This window comes from Mustelus asterias, chromosome 6 (genome assembly GCF_964213995.1).
Source record: "Mustelus asterias chromosome 6, sMusAst1.hap1.1, whole genome shotgun sequence".
NCBI classification, from domain to species: Eukaryota; Metazoa; Chordata; class Chondrichthyes; order Carcharhiniformes; family Triakidae; genus Mustelus; species Mustelus asterias.
In genome coordinates, this window is record NC_135806.1 from 56,598,216 (window position 1) to 56,624,517 (window position 26,302).

General features: G+C 41.7%; 1 protein-coding gene across 1 annotated transcript in view; it reads left to right on the forward strand.

The window, feature by feature from the left end:
* chsy3 (chondroitin sulfate synthase 3) overlaps positions 1–17,755 on the forward strand; it is a 229,082-nt gene extending 211,327 nt beyond the window's left edge. The window contains exon 2 of the mRNA XM_078214346.1: positions 15,454–17,755. Coding sequence (XP_078070472.1) covers positions 15,454–17,025 — 1,572 coding nt within the window. The 3' untranslated portion in view covers positions 17,026–17,755. The remainder of the gene's footprint in view (positions 1–15,453) is intronic.
* The last annotated feature ends 8,547 nt before the right edge of the window (positions 17,756–26,302 follow it).

Sequence of the window (26,302 nt, forward strand, 5' to 3'; positions counted from 1 at the left end):
GTTGCAGAGGCAGTGCGAGGCTTCTAGTTTTAAAAGGGAACTCATTGTGGTTTGGTCGACAATGGAACTTTGTTTTGGTAGCACCATATCGGCTGCCATGAGTATTGTGCTCATTTTGATTTACATAAGTAAGAATTTTTAAAAGTCAACCTCTTTTTTGGTAGATAGAATCTTACCTCTCTCGGACACCACTGTCTTATCAACTTAGTGATGGCATGCCCTTTTCCAATGCGGAGATGCCGGCGTTGGACTGGGGTAAACACAGTAAGAGATTTAAAAACACCAGGTTAAAGACACTTCAACCTGGTGCTGTTAAAATTCTTACCTTTCCAATGCCACAGAGATGCGCCCCTTTCAGTTGACAGGCCAGGGCACAGTTTGCTTCCCGCAGACAAGAAGAACACAATCAAAATGGAATAATTGTATCATTTTCAACATTTTCAGTTCAGTGATTTTTATCAACCACTTTATTTGAGAAGTGGAGAATTGGTGCTGACATTGCATCCAGTTAGTTATCAGGACTTCAGTATGTAAATACTGTAACAAATCCTATTATTATAAGTCTGTATTCAGCACACACACAAACATGAAGGTTCGAAACTTTTGGAAACTCATAACTATATGATTTGATTCAAAATCAATTTGTCCAAATAGACTTGATGAGATTCTTTAATCCATTTAACCACAGGTGATTATAGTTCAAAACGGTCATCTGTGTAATGCTGCTGTACTTGTAGATGGATAGCAACAGAAGTAAATAAATGTGAATGTAACTTCCTCCTCTTTCTGGTTCTGTGCATGTAGTTGGATGTATATAATTAAAAGAAGTAACAGATTCTGGCTTTAATGTTTGGTGTCAGTCCACTAAGTTCCAGGTCTGCTGGTACTATTTATCAGCAGCAGAAACCTAAGGAAGTTATATCTACATTTACTAATTAGCAATTTAAAAGGTTTTAAATATTTATTAATATATTAACACCAATTGTATTGGTTACATTGATTTTCATTTTTCCACCTTTCCCCCCTACATCCAATGTTCTTCATTATTTTTGTAAAAATGTTAAATCACACTAGATATAATTCCTCAAAAAAAAGGGAACTTCAGCAATGAAATCAGCAGATGATTCCACTGAGGGCCATCTCCCTTCCTTACCCCCCACACACACACACACACACAAACACACACGACACAGTAACTAACGTTAATCTCCTGCTTCTCCAGACAAGTGATATCTTCAGAAACCTTGCTTCAGACAAGATTCAGCATTAAATTTTGTTAATTATTTCCACTTAGGATGGACTACCAGGTGCCAAAAACATTAAACAATTGGCTTTCCTCCTCAAAGGAAGACCCTTGTAAAATTTACAGTGTAATCTGAGCAAATATACAACTGAACTATGATCTGAGGGGGAATGGATTAGTTAACACTTGTGTACCAGTACTGCCAGCTTCAGGCAGTCAATAGCAATGTTAGGAAGAAACACATTAGCTGAAATGTTTCCTGCCATATGGAGGCTGCCTTGGAGGCTGGGAATTGAGCACCCAGGCTCCTCAACAATGTCCTGCATCCGGATGAGTTACCCAGAGGCAGGCAGCCAATTAGACCAATTAAGGCCTCACCTAGAGGGTATTTTTAAGATGCTAACAGCATATTCCTTGCATTGTTCCACACACCCCATGCCCCCCCCCCCCCCCCCCCCGTTGAATTCAGAGACTGTCAGCAACTTGGAGGCAGCCTCCTGGCTACAGGCAGAAGGGCCTCTCACTGGCACGGTGAATGAGCTGCAAGTATGAAAAGACCCCCAGCCGCAATCAAAACCGTGCCTCTGAAGAGGTTTCCCCTCCAAACTGATGACCTTAACAACTGTGGCCTCTATTCAAATTCTCAATAGGCCTTCCTTTTGAGACGCCCTATGCTCGCCTTTACCAGTCAGCAGCACCCACCTGGCTCTGTGGAGCTGCAGATTGACCAGTGCGTCAGGCCCTCTAATGAGGCCTACTGCTCGCAAACACGTCCTCCATCCTTAATGGAACTGTGAACATGGAGCCAGCAAATTTGGAGCCTGTCTGAAGTAAAGTTGTACCAGCAGGCAGCTTGACAACAAGCGCAGGCTCAGGACTCGTGTATGGTCCCAATGTCGGATTCCCCAACGCCCAGAGGAAAACTCAGCTCCTTTTATTTGGTTATGCGACTTTGTAGCCCATTAGCTGTGTAACTAGCATAGATTTATCAAGTAAATGCTATATTTAACCATTATATAAGCTATAAAGTTTAAAACAATGTTTAACAGTGACATGAATCATCAAGTTGATAGAACTTGAACTTATTAAAAATGTTGCGCAGGAAATGTACTGGAAGCTACTTGCTTGCAGATCAGATTACCTGAAGCTTAGGCTGTTCTTCCAGCAAACTCTTGAACAGATTCCTCCCACTTTCCATTAAAGCTTTTAATTTGCTGCCATTTGCACTGCCACGTTTAAGCTCTGTCAGATTGCTGAAAGTTATGCTAATAACTGCATTAAATATAATGATTTCTAAAAGGCAGTACTATAAAATTAAGCATTTTCATATATTTATACAACAGTACCTCGGGGCTTTTTTTGAAATCATCTCTAATGAATTCCACCTCGTTATCTTTTGAGGTGAATCAGCTTCATTAACTGTCTTTAGTGGGGGCGGCACCATTCTGTTGAGCATTAGTGCACTCCATTCAGTGGGGACAGATGTCAACTTGAGTCCCGCTGCACTTATTTTATAAATGTGAGCCCTATTCAGCAGGGAGGTACTGAGGAGAGGCTGCGACATATTAGAGAGGTGAATCACATCTAAGCAGAGCCTGGCTTTTGCTGGCAATGAGCCACAGGAGTAGGCCGTACACCTGCCCTTTTGACTGCAGCCGGTCGTGAAAGGGAAAGCAGTCTTGTTGCTATGATATAAAACTTACCTATATAATTTAGTTTTTTTAAAGAAAATGCTCGGCTAATGTTGTTTTTCTTTACTCCACGCTTACGGTGCAGTTCCCTCAACTGTGTGACGGCATTCAGTTTAAAATTGCACACCATCGCTCAGATTACTTCCCACTCTAGGAGAACCAACTTGTGAATCTTGTTTTGAGAAGCTACTTTGGTTTGCAGCAGCTCAGTGTTGTTGCTCAGTGTTGTTGCTGACGAGCAACAACACATTTGAAAGAATTTCCATTGTTCCAATCAAAGCTTTATTCTTGCGAGTAAACCTATAAAACTGCACAAAAGAAAGCAAGCTGCTGGAAATCTGAAACGAGAACTAAATGTGCTGGCGACACTCAGCATCAGGAGAGATACGTTAAGGAATTTATCTGAAAATTTTCGTTCCAGACAAAATAAATTTAATTACAGTTTCTAGTTTTCGAGTCGAGTCAAATCCACCTTTTTTGTGGAAACCTGTGTTTGCTCAGAATTAGCAGTAGTATTAAATATCTCCAACTGTTTTTAAATTGGAAGACACTGGAATGCTGTAATGCTCTGCATTAATTTACAGTTTAAGCACGATATGGATTAGCAGTCTCTGGTTTAGCTCTGTTCTGTCACGTGATTCACTTGGACAGGCTCCACATGTGTCCCAATGAGAGTGTATTCAAATACTTCCAGCTATATTATTCCATTTGGTGCTAAGCTTTGCACCAAGGCAATATGCATTATCCAATATAAATTGATCTCTGTTATTTTGGGTCCGAGCGAGATGGAGATTGTAGCTGTTCTCCCCCAAGTCGAACAACTACCCCTCCGAATTTTCCTTCCTTACTGGAAATGTTTGGCAAATAGCTGTCTGCTCAGAAGCTTTACACAATGGCACACCAGTAATTAGTGGAAGGAATCGCAGACATTATAAAAAGCACATAGAACACCAGAGAAAAGTGCCAAAACAAAAGGATTTGCAAGATAAGACCGGAGTATATTTATCAAAAAAGACTGGCTTGCGGCTCTCTTCTCAAGAAAATGAAAAGTTTGAGGGACTGAAGGTCTTTAAAATTATGAAAGTACCTGATCAGGTAAAGGTGAAGATATTTCTGTTTGTGAGGGAAACTACAGGCCATAATCACAAGATCGCCACTAATAAATCCAACAGGGAATTCAAACGAGCCATCTTGGCCCAAATAGAGATAGCGTTGTGGAAATTGCTGCTGAGAAGTTGTTAAGTCGATTACCATAAATGTTTAAGGGGAAGCTTAATAAATACATGAAGGAGAAAGGAAATGCTGATGGGGGTTGACGGAGAAAAGTGGGAGGAGGTCCATATGGACCATAAACCAGTTGGGTAGAATGGCCTTCGTCAAAGACGTATGACGAAGGGTCATCTAGACTCATCGTTGACTCTATTCTTTCCCCACAGATGCTGTCAGACCTGCTGAGATTTTCCGGCATTTTCTGTTTTTGTTTCAGATTCCAGCATTCACAGTATTTTGCTTTTATCCACGTATTTGTACATTGTGCTTCATACAATATGCAGCATACAAGGTCAGCATTATTTTCTGAAACTGCAAGATTAGTTGCTTTCAAAATGAACCCAAGAAATTGTGCTAATGAGATAGGTATGTGTCAGCAATGTTGAAAAAATGCAGTGGTTAAAGTAACATTTTTATATTAGACTGGGACCAACGGAGCTCTTCACCTTTGTCCAACTGGCCTGGCAGCAGTGAGGCAGGACCCCCACCTAGGGACACAACCCCATTGCTAACTAGCTGTTTATTCCTCCAGGGGCTCTAATGATAAATCCAGAGAAGCTTCTGAGCAGTGATAATACACTCAATGTCCTTATATAGCTGCTGAAAGGAAGGGGAATGTTACATCTAAGGGAACATATTATTAACAAGATCCACCTTGGAATGATCAGCGGTTTAAACGAGAACAGCTATATTCTCAGGTGTAGCAGTGGATGGTTTTCTGGCTGAAGTAAGGACCAATTGTGGCAGGGAGGCCAGGGGAAGAAGATCTATGAATGAACACTTCAGGCCCTGTAGAGGCAGACCAGCCCCAAGACCTCTCACATGTTGGGCGTGTTTTTCCAGCCCTTTCCGTTGGCGGTATCTTCCAGTCCAGCTGATCGCAACCCCCCCCCCCCCCCCCCCCCGTCGGAGGTTCCCCACTAGCAGAAGATGCAAACAACAGGAAACCCCCATTGACAGCAGTGGGTCTGGAAGATCTCACCGCTGGCCAATGGCAGGCCACCTCCGCTGCTGCAAACATGCCGGGGGGTGTGGAAAATCCTGCCCAAAGAAGTTGCAAATGGTTCAGTAACCCTGCAGAGGTGACCAAGATAAACTGAGGTACTGCTCTCAATGCACATCCTTATCAACTTTGGAGGCTTTGCTCAGAACTTTACCTCTTGATATTTTTCTGTGGCATCATCTGAGTGCCAAGCTGACTTGATTGCGCAAAGAATGGCGGCATAGTGGCACAGTGCTTAGCACTGATGGCTCACAATGCCAGGGACCCGGGTTCAATTCCCGGCTTGGGTGACTGTGTGGAGTTTGCACGTTCTCCCAGTGTCTGCGTGGGTCTCCTCCGGGTGCACCGGTTTCCTCCCACAGTCCGAAAGGCGCGCTGGTTAGGTGCATTGGCCATGATAAATTCTCCCATCAGTGTACTAGAATAGGCGCCGGAGTGTGATGACTAGGGGATTTTCACAGTAACTTCACTGCAGTGTTAATGAAAGTCTACTTGTGACACAAACTTTAAAAAAGGAATCTCCCAAATCAGTGAAGCAGTGTGTTAACTGATAATAGCTCTCTGACCTTGCGTTGATAAGAGGTTCACTGAGTTCACTTATTTCGGCAGTGTGAAGCTAAATATTCAGTGAATTTTAAGAGATCATTTGTTGCAATTCTCATATCCTAAAAATTATATTTGTGACCTTTTTCAGTTTATTTCACCCAGCTGACCCTTCTATTATCATTGCTACCAAATGCCATCAACCAATTACTTACATAAGAGGGGTAGATAAGTAACCACCCTGAGCAATTACATTTGAGGTTCCATTCAGTATGCTAATTTCCTTTTGTATTTCCGAGCTTTCTGTTGAATTAGAGGCTTACTTATTATGCAAGCATATCATCAAACAACAATATACATAGGAAGACCACTAAATAAGCAAGGGAAAATTAAAGAGCATTAAAATTAAAATAATTACCCTATAGCCTCAGTATTTTCACATCACTTTGCAGTCTCGGATCAGTATCTAGAATTTGTTGCCTATCCAATAGATTTCAGTTATACTGATGAATGTGGGCTGCCTTGAGCTTAATGGCAAAGGATTTGTTCTTGACATGCGTGCATGAATTAGAATAGCGCACTGCGCAATGTTTCTCAATTTCAACACATTGAGGATGTAGCAAAGTGGAGAAAACATGTTAACATTTGCAATTTAAAAAGGACAAATGAGGCAATTTAAAGGAGCAGTGACTGTAAAAGTGTCAGGAAAGTAAAATGATTATAGAGACTTGTGGTAATTATCCCGTGTTTGTCATTCTGAACCTATGCTATTGGACTTCTCATAAACAATGGGAAGTACAATCATAGGAAAACGGCAAGTAAGATCTATGACGGTACGTTTGCTCTCAAGACGACGCTTCTGAAGATTCTGCTGCCAATCTGGAGAACTATGCGTGGAGTGAATGGTGAGGTTTGCCGTGAGCAGTAATGGTGTGTCAGCAGCCCATTATGTGCGGCACAGTTTCCTCTGGGTGCTCTGGTTTCCTCCCACAGTCCAAAGATGTGCAGGTTAGGTGGATTGGCCATGCTAAATTGCCGCTTAGTGTCCCAAGAAGTGTAGTTAGGGGGCTTAGCGGGGTAAATACGTGGGCTTACGGGGACTGGGTGGTGGGTGAGCCTGGGTAGGATGCTCAGTTGGAGGGTCAGTGCAGACTCGATGGGCCAAATGGCTTCCTTCTGTACCATAGGGATTCTATGTTTCATGCCTGATTTTTCTTACTGTGGAACAGGAAACTGGATAGTGTAAAACAGGCCATGGTATTTACTGTGGAACAGGAAACTGGATAGTGTAAAACAGGCCACTTACCGTCATCGCCCATTTTGCAGGTCCACCCATCTTGCCCCAATGCATTTAATCATTTAATTTTAAAATGTGTGTAGTGGGGGAAGGGGGGGAGGGGGCACTCCCTTGCCTTCATGTCCAATTCCCCAATCTGCACTTCGATTCATTAAGATTCTGTGCCAGAAGGAGAATCACCCCCAAAGAAACCCTGCTCTGTTATGCTGACGGTTTTCTGCTGTAATTTATTTTCACACTCGATTGAAAAATTACTGAAGGAAATTAAGATGGAAAGCTAGCTAAACTGAGTACAGTTTGGTGTTCCACAGATGAAATTAAATTATCTCATTTACCGGCAGCCATTTTGTTTTTGGACCTAAACTACAGGGAAACCTGAGTAGACAAAGGACATCTTTGTCCTTTTTTTCAGCATTTAATCAGTTGGGATTTTTGTGTATAAACCTGACAAGTTTCCAAGTCTTGTGTGTGTATATGCGTTCCTATGAGAATTCGAGTAATTTCTGGTAAAAAAGGCATTATAGGGGGGGTGACTGACGGAGAATGATAAACATTACAGTAATTGGCAGGTTGCTGCGGAATAAAGAAAACTCCATTTCTTTCCCACTTCAAGTGTACCCTCATTACCACTATAATAATTCCTCATTCCTTCAAAGCTGTTCTGGTTTAACAGAATTAGTTTCTCTAGCAGTGAATCTGCATTTCATCAACACTATATCAAAAGCTTGCTTTTTATCCCAATATTTCTGAAGTCTCTAGAAAGTACACAGTTTTATTATTTCTGATTTTTAAACAAGACTGCCATTATGGCAATGACTGTAGAAGGTCACAGACATTAGAGGTTTACAGGGCACAGAGTTAATACAAAAATGAATGAAGTATTTAATTTGAAGGGCTTTGATCTTGGAGATGACAGCACACTGCTTCTCCAACAGGGGATGAGAATTCCCATTTGCATGTTATCATTTGGTTTCTGATGCAGATGTCAGGATGTTCCTATCAAATTAGATGGTTTATTTTTAAAAGGGACAGTGATGAGTCACAATGGTTCTGTGAAATTTCAAATCTGGGCATTAGCTGCTGTCTTGGGCCTGCTTGTCTTGCAGTACAGTTGTCAAGACAATTCATTTGAGAGGCCTGGCAATTCTATGGAAGACCAGACATTTTTGTGGCCATGGTATTTTCTGTTTGTACTCCTGTGATATAGCAAGTTTCTATTGGGAGGGTTTAGGAGGATCCTGACATTGGTGTGACACACCTGAGGACCGAATTTTTATTTTGGGATGGGGAAGCCAATGCCTGCAATGTTTCCAGGTCCTGACCTCGCACCCCATCAGCATCACTGACACAATGACATCTTCGAAGTGTCATCTGCTAAGCGGTTAACTGGTCTGGAGATGGGTTGGCACCCAATTAAGGGCATCGTGCGTGGGCAGAAGGGATGATTGACAGTACAAATGGCAGCCATGCTTTTGGCGATGGATATCTAGGGAGAACAGAGGTGCCTGCGATGGTTTGGCCACTTGTCCGCACATGGCCCCACGTTTTTATGATGCTTCCCCTGAGGCCCTGACCACAGCGCTGGTTGACATGAGAGCTGCACGCTTCCCTCCATCTAGAGGAAGAGTTCCTGCGAGCCAGACCAAGCAGGTGGCTAGAGGTGGCCTTGGGTGTCGGCAGCCTTGCATTGTCTTCCACTCAGAAGTCCTAACGCTTCTTCTCAGCTCTGGTGATGGCAACTCTGTGCCGATGCATGAGCATCTGACTTCCAGCCTCCCTTTTAATACACTTTTTTACACCGTGGTCACGTGCAAGAGTGGCTTCCCACCATGTTCCTGACAGCTAGGTTCAAACATGCCCCACATGTTCCTGTGCTGGCCATTTGAGCATTGCTAATTTTTGATCCCCATTGCCATAATGAGCTCGAGAGGGAAGTGAAGGCCTGTGGCTTGCTAGCTCCCCACCGCTCCAAGCCACCCTTTGAGAATCTAATTAGGTCGCTGAGGCATTGGAAACCATTAATGCCTTCCAAGTGCACAGTTTTCCAGGCTGGTCCACACCCAGTATCGCCCCCACAAGCCATTGAAAATTTAACCCCATGACATTCACTGTTTGCAGCAGTTTGTAATTATCACTACCAAACATCAGGGCTGAGACAAACCCACACTTGGAAAGTCACATTTCCCAGAAAAATAACTGGTGATGCTGAATAGTAACAACTTGCATTTAACATTGTGAAATATCCAAGGTCCAAAGCACTCCAAAAAATTTTTTAAAACCACATGCATTTATATAGTCTTTCACGACCACCAAGTCACACAGCTTTTACAGTCAATGAAGTACTTTTTCAAAGTGTAGTTACTGCTGGAACTAAAGCCCAGATCTTCTGATCAGTGTTGGAATCACTGTGTCTGATCTGATGAGACCAAAAACTACTCGCTTACCTGGATATGTTTAAAAAGGCCAAACTTCTGATCCATGCTGGAGAAGGACTTCCTCAGTGCAGGAATCCTTGTAGAGAACCACAAAGCAAAGTCAGCTCAGAAGCCAGAGTTCCTCCTTACGGCACTCGCTGCCAAATGTCCAGTGTGAATGTTAGTGAATGGGTGATGGATGAATGAGTGAATGGGTAGGATGGCTGAGGTAAGTGGGTCGGATGTGAGGTGGTTTGGTGGCAGGTAGATGAAAGAGGTTGTCAGGTCAGGGAAGAGTTGTCAAGGTGGGGAGTCGGGAGGTCAGCGTCGGTCAGTTGTATGGTTACCCAGGAGTTAAACTAGGATTTTTCGGTCTGATGTTTCCCGAGTAGCTATTCTGTAAGTCCCGTAGAACTATTGAAGGTTTCCAACTCTAGCTCAGATTCAGAGACTTTTTTGGAGAGTCCCAGGGAGCAGGACAACTGCCCATCTGAAGTTGAAACTTTCTGGCATTTCTCATGGAATCAGCTCGTCAAGACTTCATTTGGGTCCTGACACACATCCTAGGTTGTATGTCCAGTCTCCAATGATCTGGAGACTGGAAAATCTGGGGCTTTATAAAACTAGTTAGCTTTATCATAAACCAAATTAGTCCTTAAAAGAATCACAGATTTTATCAATGTAACACAATTCAAGATTGTTGTGTTCCTTTATTCATGGAGGACTTTCAATAAGCAGTTCCAGATACTTAACTTTGCATCTTGATTAACTGCAATGAGGCTTCCAAGGACTAAAGTTTCCTTCAGATGATTGTTGATGTGCACAATTTACGTGGTGAAATTGAGCAGCCAAGTTAGAATGTTCGCCCGTTGATCAGACGTCATTCATCACATTTCCGTCATTGTCAATTACAAAGGTGTTTAGGTACGTTACACTTTACTCAGTCGCAGAGCTTCCAAGTTAGCAGTGTGCCTCTCAAACTCGGGCAACACCGTTTTTAGGTCAGATGCTGTGTGATTTTCAAAGTCTGCCTGAAACTATTAAGCAAATTGCAATCCAGGATTTGCTTTCTAATCTGTTAGTGTTATCAGTTGCGTACAGCAATATTGCTAATTGCGGAACATTTTTATTTTAAGGCTCATTAAATTATATTTATGGGAAAAAATATCTTTTTCAAAACCCTTGTATTGTTTGAAGTTTATTCTTTATATATATATAAAGGGCGGCACAATGGCACAGTAGTTAGCACTGCAGCCTAACAGTGCCAAGGACCTGGTTCAATTCTAGCCTCGGGTGACTGTCTGTGTGGAGTTTGCACATTCTCCCCGTATCTGCGTGGGTTTCCTCCGGGTGCTCTGGTTTCCTTCCACACCCCAAAGATGTGCGGGTTAGGTGGATTGCCCCTTAGTGTCAGGGGGGCTAGCTATGGTACATCTGTGGAGTTACAGGGATAGGGCCAGGGTGGGATTGCTGACCGTGCAGGCTCAATGGGCTGAATGGCCTCCTTCTGCACTGTAAGGATTCTATGATTCTGTAAACAATAATGTAACGATGCTCATTTATAAACAGACAGAGGCACCATTGCAGTAGAATAATTGGTCACTTTATCTTTTTCTCATGCTGTACCAAAGTACTGCAGTCAGGATAAGATCCAACATTTTTTTCTGCGACGGTTATCCAGTGTTAGGATCCCAGCTGATAATACTGGGCAAATCAGAATCGAGAGTGAAACCAGGCTTGGGCAATCCTAACTTTGTTTTTCTTTCGAAAGCCGGTGGGGTCAGTTACTGGACACACTCGCATTAAATCTGCCAGTGTGCTTTTAACATAAATAATAAACAATTATTAAACTTTAAAAATGAACGATATTATACTGGACAAAAGGTCAGAAAGATTTCAATACAAATACCAGAAAATGATTCCATCCCACACTGCTCCTTTTATCCCAGCAATACCCTTATAGACTCAAAAACAAACCCCAGTGAAGATTTACCACTATCTCAACACCAAGACTTGAAGTGGCTCAGATTCAAACAGTTTCCTTCCAGCAGACCTCTGAGGGACGGCGATGACCGAGTGGTATTATCACTAGACTATTAATCCAGAAACTCAGTGTTCTGGGGACCCGGGTTCGAATTCTGCCACTGCAGATGGTGGAATTTGAATTCCAATTTTAAAAATCTGGAATTAAGAATCTACTGATGACCATGAAACCATTGTCGGAAAAACCTATCTGGTTCACTAATGTCCTTTAGTCCATCCTTAACCGGCCTGGCCGACATGTGACTCCAAAGCCACAGCAATGTGGTTGACTCTCAACAGCCCTCCAAGGCAACGAGGGATGGGCAATAAATACTGGCCAGCCAGCGATGCCCATGTCCCACGAATGAATAAAAAAAAATATTCATTAGATCCTCTTCCCCAATTGGTATCTTCCCCCAGGTTACCCAAAAGTTGTACTCTGGACTCACAATTACTTTAACTTCAAAGTGAGCCTGTGAGTTCCCTAAACTCAGTTTCCCGGCAGCCTGTGGGATATCTTATTTCTCCCAAGATTGAGGTTCAGATTTTCTGCCTGCATTCTCCGGTTACACCCCCCCCCCCGCCGTAACTGACTGAACAGCCCTTCGCTGCTTTCCTGTTGCTAGGCGACTGAAGTTTCTTTCCCCTTTGTTTTTGTATGGTAAACCACATTCACTTCACTTCAAAATTGTACAACCTCATTTAAAATGTATGCATGCAAACAAGGCCCCAGACTTGCCAGCACCCAATTCGCAAAAGACCCATTAAAACTGGATCCAGGTTTCGGCTTTCTTAACGTACAAATGCAAAATATAAATTAAACTTAAAGCAGTTGTTTCCATTGGGAGAACCAGTCTGATATTTCTTTCACTCACCTCCCTTCCCTGCAGGACGACAGCAAATCAAATGCACCATCGTAAATGAACCAAACCAGATAATAGATACATTCCTCGGAATTACCTTAACCACTATAATTGTGCTAGCTATGTCAAAGGTGTTTTAATGGAGCAGAAATGTTAATGCACAAACATATGGAGAATTTTTAACACCATTTTTTCAGCCACTTTTCTGATATTTTCCTTGTGTTCCTCGTTCATAATCGGAAGCCATTGCTAAACTTCGACACCATACAGTGACCCCCTTTAAATTCCATGGTCACTTTCCATGTAGCAGTATGCATTGGTGTCTATACAATTCCCCTAAGGTAAAAAGATGATGAATACACGATTGTACATGAGAAAAAGGCTCTTGAGGAATGAACTGAAGGACACTTGAAGGTAGATATATGTATGAGCTGCGTTTGTTTTTTTTTAATGTAAAGCATGGAGCAAAGCAGTTCACTTCAGAATGTGGCAACCTGTTCCCAGTCTATCCAGGTGTTGGTCCCATTTCTGAATTTGTGTAGGTAGACACCCAAGGTGGCTTAACAATGTGGCCAAGTATCGTAGTAAGCCTGAGGATTGGTAATGTCTTAGAAACATACAACAGGCCACCACAATGTTGATATTGGGGAAAAATGGAATGGGAGTAAACTAGGCAGGAATATGCTGTAAGATGCATTACAGGTAGATACAATGGAGAGTCGCAAAAGTATATGTTGGTCCCTGAGAGTAGAGGCAAGAGAAACTGTCATGTGGAATGAGGGAATCGCAGAGTCATTGAACAAATACATTGTGTCTTTGCCACAGAAGACACAAATTACGAACTAGAAACCCAGGATAATCAAGGGCTAATAAGAGTGAGGAAATTAATCTAATTATTTTCATCAACGTTGGAGAAATCTGAGAGACTAAAATCCAACAAAACCCCCCAGGGCTGATGGCCTACAAGCTAGTGTTCTAAAGGAGAGAAATGCAGAACCAATGGTTATAATTTTCCAAACTCCCAGAGAATATAAAATAGTCCCAGCGGATTGGAAATTAACAATTCATGAAAAGGAGAAAACAAGGAACAACAGACCAGTTACTCTTTCATACCCATCAGAAAAATGCTGGAATCTATAATTAAGGAAGGCTTGAAAAATCATACTCTGATCAATGTCATCATGGTTTTATGAAAGGAAAATCATGTCTGTCAAATTTATTAGAGTTTTTTGAAAATGTAACTGGTATACTTGGCTTTCCAAAAAGTATCTATTAAGATGCCAGACAAAAGGTTAATAGGCAAGAGAAGGGTTCATTGAGTTGGTAGTTATATGGATAGAGGATTGGTTAATGGGCAGGAAGCGAAGAGTAGGGATCAGTGGGGCATTTTCAAGTTGGCAGTCTGTAGCAAGTGGAGTGCTGCAAAGATCAATGCTGGGATCTCAGCTATTTACAATTTATATTAATGAATTAGGTGAAGAGGTAGGTAGTAACATATTTTAAGTTTGCTGAAGATACAAAGCAAGGGCAATGCAAGTAGTGAGCAGAACACAGAGGCTGCAGCTTAAGTGAGTGGGAAACCAGGTGGCAGAAGTGGTATAATGTGGGGAAGTGAGAGGTTATTCACTTTAGAAGTAAGAATAGAGAAGCAGAATATTTTTCAAACATTGTAAACATTGATGTTCGGAGGAGCGTAAGTGTACTTGTACAAGAAGCACATAGCTAGCATACAGGTACGAAAAGCAATTAGCAAGCAAAGAGCATGATGGCCTTTATTGCAAGGGGCTTGCAGTACAAGAATGAAGGAAGTATTGCTACAGTTGTGCAGGGCTTTTGGTGAGATCAAACCTGTGAGCAGTTTTGGTCTCCATATTTAAGGCAGGATATATCTGCATTGGAGGCAGTACAGTTAATGTTCATTAGATTGGTTCCTGGGATGAGAGGTTTGTCCTAGAATGCAAATTCTGTCTATGTTCTCAGGAGTTTAGAAGAATATCTTGAAACACAGGAAATCTGAAGAAGTTCGACAGCATAGACAATGAGGTAATTTCCCCTGCCTGAAGAACATACAAACTGGGGCAGATAAGTGGCTGATCGTTTAGGACTGAGCTGAGGAGAATCTTTTGTGACGGGGGTTTTCAGATGTTCCATCACTGAATACATTTAAAGCTGAGATGAACAGATTTTTAATCTTGGAATCAAAGAAAATGTGTGCAAACTGGAAAAGAGTTGAGGCAAAGATCAGCCATGATCATATTGAATGATGGAGCAGGTTCAGGGGGTTGTATGGTCTAGTCCTGCTCCTATTATGTTCTTGGTCTTGACTAATTACTGATTCATTAACACCACCCTGGATCGCACACTTTTGTGTTAATTTGCACTTTGGCAAGCATGGTGCCACATGACCTTTGAGCTTTCTTATCTGAAGTGGGTTCATATTCATTCAAATTGTTATTTTTTTCTTTTCAACTTTCAAAACCTAAAGAGAAGAGTTTTTATTTAATTTACAGAAACAAGGCTGCAAATAATTGAATAAATTTGAAAACAAAAGTCGCAATTGCATCATTAGAGCAAATGTTGATTATCATTAAAACTAAGAGACTTCATACTTTTAAATGGGAGAAGTGTAGGCAGAATCCTTTGAAGGTAAAATTATGGAGGAAGAACAAGTAATGTGTAGGAAAGATTTTGGTTTAAATATATTTTCCCACATTGGGTTTCCCTTTTCTGCAGAGAATCAGCACTGACATCAAGAGTGAGCGCTATTAGCAAATAGCTGCACCAAGTTCTTAAAATCATCATCCAGGCTGGTGCTGAATGCTGATTAGGAGGTGGTTAATTCTGCAGCGTACAGCAACAATTGCAGAAATTCACACAGCAAGTGGCTATCACAATGGGCTTTTAGTAAATTCTTTCCAGCAGGTTATTCCTGACTACCTAGGAATTCTGCCTAGGAAATAATCACTCCATGGAATTTATTTGTTTCATTTCTATTCACAGTATGACATAAGCAGCAGTGTGTAATATTTTCCCAATATTTTCTTGTGCTGGTTCTGCACTTAACTTTAGTAATAAAGTAACATTTGTTTTTTTCTTTCAAATCCTCAGATGCAGCAGCTGTTCTATGAGAACTATGAGCACAACAAGAAGGGATACATTCAGGATTTGCGCAGCAGCAAGATTCATAATGCGATAACACTCCATCCGAACAAAAGACCTGATTATCAATATAGATTACATAACTACTTACTGACGCGTAAGGTTTCAGAACTACGCCATCGGACCATTCAGCTGCATCGAGAGAGTGTCGCTATGAGCAAGCTGAGCAACACTGAAGTGCGCAAGGAGGACCAGCAACTTGGAATGATGCCATCCTTTATGCGCTTCCAGCCTCGTAACAGGGATGAGGTCCTTGAATGGGAATATCTGACTGGGAAACACCTGTATAGCATGGCGGAAACACAAATCCCTCGTCAGGGTATCAACAGCGTGCTGCGTGCAGCGCTGGACGACACTATAATGCAGGTTATGGAAATGATCAATTGGAACTCGAAGACGAGGGGGCGTGTGATTGACTTTAAAGAGATTCAGTATGGCTACCGCAGAGTCAACCCCATGCATGGAGCAGAGTACATCATGGATCTGTTGCTACTTTACAAAAAACACAAGGGGAGAAAGGTGACTGTTCCCGTAAGACGCCATGCCTACATTCAACAATCATTCAGCAAAGCATTCATGAAGGAAGCTGAAGAGCTTAATGCCAGAGAGCTGGCAGAGAGCATAAACAGCGACTCTCAGTCCTTCTCATTCCTTTCAAATTCACTGAAGATCTTCTCGCCATTCCAATTCACAGAGACCACCAAAGAGCTTAAGCAACGCAATGACCAGAAAGTTCACATCCTAGTCCCTCTCACTGGAAGGTATGATACATTTGTCCGGTTCATGGAGAACTTTGAGAAGACTTGCCTTATTCCAAAGCAGAATGTAAAACTACTCATATTGTTGTTCAACTCTGATTCAATCCCAGACAAAGGCAAGCACATGGAGTTAATGAGAGAACTTAACCTTAAATATCCTAAGGCAGACATGACCATTCTCCCTATGAAAGGGGAGTTCTCAAGGGGCCTAGCCCTCGAAATGGGCTCCTCTTCATTCCACAATGACAGTTTGCTGCTCTTCTGCGATATCGACTTAATTTTCACTCCAGACTTTGTGCAACGTTGTAGAGACAATACAATTCAGGGAGAACAGGTTTATTTTCCTGTAATCTTTAGTCAGTATGATCCAAAAATAGTTTATGGTGGTAACCCAGTAAATGATAATAACTTTGTTTTCACAAAGAAGACCGGTTTCTGGCGGGATTATGGCTTCGGAATCGTTTGCATATACAAAAGCGATTTATTGCATGTTGGTGGGTTTGATACCTCCATTCAGGGTTGGGGATTAGAAGATGTGGACCTTTTTACTAAAGTGATCTCTGCTGGCTTGAACGCCTTTAGAAGCCAGGAAATTGGGGTTGTCCATATTTACCACCCTGTTCACTGTGATCCTAATATAGATCCTAAGCAATATAAAATGTGCTTAGGGTCCAAAGCAAGTACATTTGGATCAACAATGCAGTTGGCTGAACTCTGGCTTGAAAAACATCTAAATGGTGGATACAACAGAACTATATCCTGACGTTCAAGCTCTTTCTCTCACTCTCTCAAAGGGTTTTACCTCAGATTTTTACATTGTTATGCTTATGTTTCCCAGTCGCCTCTTCCAAAGAAGATTTTCAAAGCATTAAGAAAAGATGAATTAAGTTGACGAATATTTTCACATCCTCTGGAAAGTGCTTTGAAAGTGGGTTATTTTGATCTTTTTTGCCTAAAACTGGGGAAATTCAGAACACTTGAGAGCAGTGTCAATCCTATTCCTCCTACAGGCTTTGTAAAAGTGCTTCACGTGTCAGAATCTGAACTCAAAACTGATGCGATGGAAATCATGCCACAAAAGTGCTTTAAGCTTCAAGTGGGAAAGAACTATTCTAGACTTTTTAATTTATGTTCAGACTTTAAAATTGTTGACTTTCACCATCTGCAGTATTTTTTAAAAACTATGTGAACAAATGTATGATTGTATGTTTGCTTTTAAAAAAAAACTTTTATGTGGGAATAAATTCTCACGAGATTACAGGTACTGGTGACCAAGCTCTAAATGTCTGAAAATGTATGTATTCTGTATACTGTGTACAGTGAGTTTAGATGACTCCTGGTTTCTTCAATGGAAACATGCTGCAAGTAGGCATGTTCCTTCATTCCTTTAGCTTTGTGTCCTTAAATGCCCCTTCAGTTTGCCGCTTAGAACAAATCATCTGAGAACACTCCTATTTATAATAAAGTATCTGCATAACATTATTTCACTTTCTAAATATGATTGGCTTGTTTTTGTCTAGTTTGCAAATGTCACTGGACTCGTTTGAATTGGTTTTGACAATTACACTTCTGAGCTGCAATGATTTGCCTCATTAATAGAACATTGCAATTAGGAAACAGGTAGTTGTTAATAATTGCTGCATAGCTTGAGCCATCTCTAGATATAGCAGGATTTGCTGCTATGTATTAAACACATTTTTTATTTCATTGACGTTATACCCCGAAGAACTCGCCCAATTTTCCTCATTGCACCTTCATCGTATTTGTGGTGGGCTCCAGGTGCTTTTATTGCCATCTCTAGACATCCTACTTCCGAGGGAGGAAAATCCAGTGCTGTGTGGAAGCTGAAGTGGTCAAGGTGGACTAAGATTGTTTTGTGTAAGACTGATGCTTCAGTGCACTGAATCCCCAAGACTCTTCTACTGTCAGTAATTTTATAGTCAATAATTCAACAAGGAAATCCAGGCCCAATCCGGATCCTTGGACAGTATTTGCTATCACGCCTCCATTAATGAATGCCATTGAATTCTGGGTTACATTCCATGAAAGGGCTAACTTTTGTCCTTTTTCATTCGCTGTTTTAAGTTTTTAAAGTTTATTCATTAGTGTCACAAGTAGGCTTACATTAACACTGCAATGAAGTTAATGTGAAAATCCTCCCATCGCCACACTCCAGCGCCTGTTCAGGTACTGAGGGAGAATTTAGCATGGCCAGTGCACCTAACCAGCTTGTCTTGCAGACTGTGAGAGAAAACTGGAGCAACCAGAGGAAACCCACGGGGCCAACATGCAAACTCCGCACAGCCAGTGACCCAAACCGGAAATCGAACCCGGGTCCCTGGTGTTGTGAGGTAGCAGTGCTAGCCACTCTGCCGCCTAATTGTAATATATTTAGATGAAAACTGTAGAATGTCATGTTTTTAGATTTCAGAAGAGTTTTCTACCATCAGCACCCTGTTTTTAAACTGTTTCCAAGAATGAGGTATTGTATTTTTGATTGCTGCTTCAATGTACAGCTTTCTCTCCTTTTAATTTTCAGAAATGACAGAGAACAATTGAAAATTGCACTTTTTATTCATCTCGTACGTAACTGAGCTAAAACCAATCAGGCTTGCTAAAACTTCATGGTGCATATTTTTTATTGAGCTACTGCTATGTTTTATACAACGCAATGAACAGCAGGGCACTTCGAAGTACAAAGCACCAGGGGAGCTTGGGTTGCATGTCCAAAGTTCCCTGAACGCAGCAGAACAGGTAGATAAGCTGTTTAAGAAGGCATATAGGATACTTGTCTTTATTAGCCAAGGCATAGAATGTAAGAGCGGGGGTTTATGACGGAGCTGTATAAAACATTTGTTAGGTCACAGCTAGAGTACAGTGTGCAGTCCTGGTCACCACACTAGGATGTGATTGCACTAGAGGATGCAGAGAAGATTCACCAGGATGTTGCCTGGGCTGGGGTATTTCGGCTATGAAGAGAGGCTGGTTAGGCTGGGGTTGTTTTCCTTGGAGCAGAGCAGCTGAGGGGGTACCTGATTGAGGTGTAAAAATTATGAGGTATGTAGCTAGATAGGAATAAACTTTTTCCCCGAGTAGAAGAGTCAATAACTGGGGGCATAGATTTAAGGTTAGGGAAAGGAGATTTAGTGGAGATTTGAGGAAGAGGATGGTGGGAATCGAACTCACAGACTGAAAGGGTGGCAGAGGCGGGCACCCTCATAGCATTTAAGAAGCCTTTAGATGAGGTCTTGAAATGCCATCGTATTCAAGGCTACAGACCAAGTGTTGGAAAATGGGTTTAGAATAGATACATGTTTGATGGCTGGCACATACACGATGTAAGGAGTCTAACAACACCAGGTTAAAGTCCAACAGGTTTATTTGGTAGCAAACGCCACTAGCTTTCGGAGCGCTGCTCCTTCGTCAGCTGAGTGGGAGATCTGCTCACCCACTCACCTGACGAAGAGGCAGCGCTCCGAAAGCTAGTGGCGTTTGCTACCAAATAAACCTGTTGGACTTTAACCTGGTGTTGTTAGACTCCTTACTGTGTTTACCCCAGTCCAACACCGGCATCTCCACATCATGACATACACGATGGGCCAAAGGACCTCTTATTGTACTGTAAAACTCTATGGCCGCAATTCTCTGACCTCGCCCATGTCTGCGATTATCCGGTTCTGGTGCTGGGAAAGGGATTTAGCTGAGCGCCAAATTCTCCAATCTCATTGGCAGCGGTTGCGAGGGACCAGAGAATTCCAGCCAATGACTCTATGGCACTAATTGTAAGCAGTTTCTTACAATCAATCTATTGTGCACCACAATTACAGTAGGCAGGGAAAGAGCTCAGTGTGGACTTTGGGTCCAGCTTTGGTGGTGCTGACATTGCCACACATGAACACCATTGATTTCTTTACTGGTAGTTGTTGAAAACCTTAAGGAATTAATTTCAGACTTTTTCTATGACTTGAGTATCTGCAACAATCTGCTTTATCAGTTAACTGGTGAATTGTGTAGTGTGAAAGCAATATTATCAACGTTATAATACTGACCCATGATCAAGCTAAGGCATAATCATGATTCCAAATATTTGAGTATAGAGGCTTCAAATATTCAGCGATTAAAATTGTAGTTCCTTTCAGTGACATAATTGTTTAAAACATTGCTCAATATTGGAACTATTTTCTTACAGACTAAGAACGTCCCAGGCTTGATCCCTAGTTGGGCGGCACGGTAGCACAGTGGTTAGCACTGCTGCTTCACAGCTCCAGGGACCTGGGTTTGATTCCCGGCTTGGGTTACTGTCTGTGTGGAGTTTGCACATTCTCCTCGTGTCTGCGTGGGTTTCCTCCGGGTGCTCCGGTTTCCTCCCACAGTCCAAAGATGTGCGGGTTAGGTTGATTGGCCATGCTAAAATTGCCCTTAGTAACCTGGGATGCGTAGGTTAGAGGGATTAGTGGGTAAATATGTAGGGATGTGGGGGTAGGGCCGAGGTGGGATTGTGGTCAGTGCAGACTCGATGGGCCGAATGACCTCTTTCTGTACTGAAGGGTTTCTATGATTTATGCCCAGTTATAAGATATGAACTAAGATCGTTATAGGCTTCTACAAGTTCCCTCAGTGCACCTCTCAAAAAGCTTTCACTAAGCAAATAACATCAATTCTAAAGATGCATTAGTTGCCTTTGTGCAAAATTACCTTGTAAGACTAATCTTTCAAAAAAAAGGTTACAGAGAAGAAAACTGAAAGAACAAAAGAGGTTCCAGTTGCCAACAGCAGTGATTTAGATTGTGAACATCATTTGTTACTCCCTATGCAGATTGACTTTTCCCAAGTTTTGCTTTGCATATGTCATAAAGACACGGAGTTAAATTTTCATCCTTGCTGCCTATGTATTGAGCAACATCTGAAGAGAGCACAGGAAGAAAAATCTGGTGTTTAGTTTAAATGGAAGAAAGGTCAGGTAATTTCTTTTACTGGCATACAATCATCGTTGCTGGATTTTCATCGCCATGTTGCTCAGGTTATACTACCCAGGTGGTAACGGCAAAATTTTACTCCACTGCTTTTCTCTTCTGTATTGAACTTCCCAGTTCCAACGTTGAAAGTTACTGTTATCTTTAGGACTATACTTGCAGGAGCATTGATGTCAAAGGACCTGGAACAAGACTCCAACCCCACTGTAACTACTTTATATTTTGGTTTGTTGGATCAAAAGGCTCTTGAAAGGCTCTGCTTTCTTTTAAACTTTGAGGCAGTATCTGGTCCACTTTACAATTTATAAAAGGAAAACTACAATTGTTAGAATCTGGAATTAAATTAGGAAAAAGGCTTGAAACATTCCAGAGGGCCATAAGAATCCAATCAGATGAAATACAGGTCAATGTTTCAATTGCAGGCCATTTGTCCTACAGTATAGACCATTAATGGAAAGAATAAATTTTATTTTATCTTGCAATTTGAGTATTTCTGATAGTGTTCATCTATTCCAACCAATTTGAGGGCATTGTCTGTACCTTCTAATTAGTGCCTCTGTAAAATTATCTTTATAATGTTTATACAGCAATGTGTCACCTCGTCTTGGGTAGCATCCCACTACATGATTGGGTGCGTAATCTGGCTTGACACTTCAATGTAGAACTGAAGAGCTGCTGCATTACTAGAGGAGCTGTTCCTGAGTTGTTAAATTGAGCCCCTCATCTGCTGACTGAGTTGGGCTTGCACCATCCCAGTACATCATTTGCAGAAGAGCAAGGGAGTTGTCCCGTTGTCCTGGCCCGCACTTATGACTCAACCATCATGGCCAACATTAATTAACTGTTCATTTAACCCGCTGCTTTGTTGAATCTTGCTGTTTGTAAATTGGCTTTCACTTTTGCTCCTTCAAGTAATATGCGAACCATAAGTTATAAAGCAATCTGAAATGTCATGAGCATGTGAAAGGCCCAGTGTAATTCCAGGTTCTTCCGAGCAACAGCGCACTACAACAAAGTTGAAGCACCTCAGAAAGATAAAATGTGGATGTAATTTATAGTAACTGTTGTAAATAACAGTAATAACTTTGACAGATGTAAGTCTGGATCAGTGAATGAACCACACCTGATATTAAAGAACAATTGGGTGGAAGAGCTGAGAGCAGGCAATGCAGGGAATTGGAATGTCATTTTGGTGTTTATCATGTTTTTCTTTCCACAGACTCCAAAGTTTTAGTTTCCTGCATGAAAAGTAAGAGATAGAAGTGACCCTTATGACAAAATGTTAGCTGTTTTGATTTTGTAGTTGCACTTGTGTTGGCTAGGTATATGTGTAATTCGTGTAGATTAGCACTAATGACGTTTCATTGTATTCAAACAATAGCCATTTCCATGCATTGTATAATAATGAGTTAATTAGAGTTTTATTCTGTATTCTGTATTTTTTAATGTTATAGTCATAGAGGTTTACAGCATGGAAATAGGCCCTTCGGCCCAACTTGTCCATGCCGCCCTTTTCTTTTTAAAACCCCTAAGCTAATCCCAATTGCCCGCATTTGGCCCATATCCCTCTATACCCATCGTACCCATGTAACTATCTAAATGATTTTTAAAAGATAAAATTGTACCCGCCTCGACTACTACCTCTGGCAGCTTGTTCCAGACACTCACCACCCTCTGTGTGAAAAAATTGCCCCTCTGGACACTTTTGTATCTCTCCCCTCTCACCTTAAATCTATGCCCTCTAGTTTTAGACTCCCCTACCTTTGGGAAAAGATATTGACTATCTACCTTGTCATTATTTTATAGGCCTCTATACGATCACCCCTCAGCCTCCTACGCTGCAGAGAAAAAAGTCCCAGTCTATTCAGCCTCTCCTTATAACTCAATCCATCAAGTCCCGGTAGCATCCTAGTAAATCTTTTCTGCACTCTTTCTAGTTTAATAATATCCTTTCTATAATAGGGTGACCAGAATTGCACACAATATTCCAAGTGTGGCCTTACCAATGTCTTGTACAACTTCAACAAGACGTCCCAACTCCTGTATTCAATGTTCTGACCAAATGCCTTCTTCACCATTCTGTCCACCTGTGACTCCACTTTCAAGGAGCTATGAACATGTACCCCTCGATCTCTTTGTTCTGTAACTCTCCCCAATGCCCTACCATTAACTGAGTAAGTCCTGCCCTGGTTCAATCTACCAAAATGCATTTGTCTAAATTAAACTCCATCTGCCATTCGTCAGTCCACTGGCCCAATTGATCAAGATCCCGTTGCAACTGGAGATAACCTTCTTCAGCCCATTTTAAACAAAGGCACAGCATTTGCCACTTTCCAATCTTCAGGCACCTCACCCGTGACTATCGATGATTCAAATATCGGCTAGGGGACCTGCAATTTCCTCCATAGCCCCCCACAACGTCCTGGGATACACTTCATCAGGTCCCGGGGATTTATCTACCTTGATGCGCTTTAAGACTTCCAGCACCTCCTTCTCTGTAATATGTACACTCCTCAAGACATCACTATTTATTTCCCCAAGTTCCCTAACATCCATGCTTTTCTCAACAGTAAATACTGATGAGAAATATTCATTTAGGATCTTACCCATCTCTTGTGGATCCGCACATAGATGACTTTGTTGATCCTTCAGAGGCCCTTACTCTCTCCCTTGTTACTCTTTTGCCCTTTATGTATTTGTAGAATGTTGCCAAGAATGTGAAAGCAACCTCTGTGTTGATACAGTTGCACATCAATATAACACACTATTCAAAAGAAAATAACTTTTACTACCTTAGTGGTTAGCACTGCTGCCTCAGTGTCAGGGACCTGGGTTCGATTCCCAGCTTGGGACACTGTCTGTGTGGAGTTTGCACGTTCTCCCTGTGTCTGTGTGGGTTTCCTCTGGGTGCTCTGGTTTCCTCCCACAGTCTGAAAGATGTGCTGGTTAGGTACATTGGTCATGCTAAATTCTCCCTCAGTGTAACCGAACAGATGCCGGAGTGTGGCGACCAGGGGATTTTCACAGGGAACTTCATTGCAGTGTTAATGTAAGCCTACTTGGGACACTAATAAATAAAGTCTAAAACTTAAGAGAACCTTAGCCCCTTGAAAGGTACTTTATGATTGGTATGTACCAGGAGGTTAGTCTGGAGACTAAATAACTAAGTGGCCATAATTTGCTGTGTATTTTAAATCACACTTCACTTTCTTTTACATGAAGATTGCAGGTTATTTGACAGACACAGGAAACATTAATGGAAGGAGACATGATTAGACACATCAGGTACTTTGTGGGGAGGATTATTATTTAAAACAGGTGGCCAGGGCAGCCCAAATGTTCTTCATGTTTTAATCAGTCCTTTATAAATTGACAGTCTGCTCACAGCTGTCAGATCAAAATGTCTTATTTAGTAATGAGATGACTTTGAAAATCATTACCGTGCTGCAGGTATTATCTGGTTCTGTTAATAATTATAATTCACCATGAGTGCATAGCAGCTGAGTGATTCACTTTGAAGCCTTCATCCAGGATGTCCCTTCACCAGAACTCAGAAGAGCATTTCACTGTAATTATTTGAAGAAAAAATGTTAATTAATGCTGTATAGGAAACACCTTGTAGACAAATGAAAAATATTGTGTTTTAACCTATTTTAAGATGGCACTTCAACAAATTATAAGACTTACTATTTGTTTTGAAAACAGCCGTGTTAGATATGGTGTCCAGTCTTCTTACTAATGCATTATAGTTTTTCTATTTCATTATCTGCATTTTTTAGCCCTGGTAGAAACCCAAAACTTGAATTTGTGCAAATCTTTTCCTTCTCTTATGCATCATTTGATCATAGCTTCCAAAATGAATGAAAAAATTGAAACTCTGTATAGTGTATATATCAAAAACATTTGGTGGGAAGATTGGCTTTCAAAAGGTCCTGGGGTGTCCTTTTTAAAGTTTATTAATGTCACAAGTAGGCTTACGTTCACATTGCGATGAATTTACTGTGAAAATCCCCTCGTTGTCACACTTCAGTGTCTGTTCAGGTACACTGAGGGACAATTTAGCATGGCCAAGCACATCTTTCGGACTGTGGGAGCAAACCGGAGCACCCGGAGGAAACCCATGCAGATACGGGGAGAATGTGCAGACTCTGCACGGACAGTGACCCAAGCCGGGAATCAAACCCGGATCCCTGGCACTGTGAGGCAGCAGTGCTAACCACTGTGCTACCATCCTTGGCAGAACACGAGAGGATTGGAGTATTGGCTGGAGGAGTGCTTTAGGATCTTGTAGCATTGGGAATGGGTTTGCTTGCTGATGCAACACACTTGACAGGCCCAGCCTTGAGATGCTGCCGTCAACAGCTCTCATCCACTTTAATTTGTACAATGACTAAATAAATCAGTAATGGCATTGCTCCAACATCCCCACCCCCAGCTCCAGTCAATGAACTAATACCAGTCTTCTTGTGGAAAGCTACACCGTAGAGATGTTTGGTGAGGGACATGTTCAACAAACTCAGACTACCAATCACATCGTTAGCCTCATCTTCCTGGTAGTTGGGGCAGACGCTGGAACGATGGGTTACCACTGCAATTTTTGCTCAACTGGCAGTGATCAACCTGGCAAATTAATTTTAAATAATAGAACTTGATCATCTTTAAAAATTAATAGGAAATTATCAAATCAATTCCACTGAAATAATTTGTGATTCTCAGTTTGACAGACAGAGCTGTGCACGTATTGTTGCACCTTTTGAATTAATCAGCAGTGATTAGCAGAGATCCATCCACAGGCACCAGTGACTGTCTGGCGACTAATTATTTCTTCATGTGGAAGTCTAAGCAACAGCTGTTTCAATGTGTCCATATAATTAAATTCATGGAAATACTTGCATCACTTCTCTGTCCTCTGAATAGCCTCTGGTCTCACTCACCTGTCTTTTCACATGGACATCAGTTTGTCGCTCATGTGTATGCTTCCCCCTCTCCCCTCACCCACATGTATTTCAGAACATAGCTATCTTGATCTTGCTTGTAATCACATGAAGTTTAGTTTTTTCAGGTAGG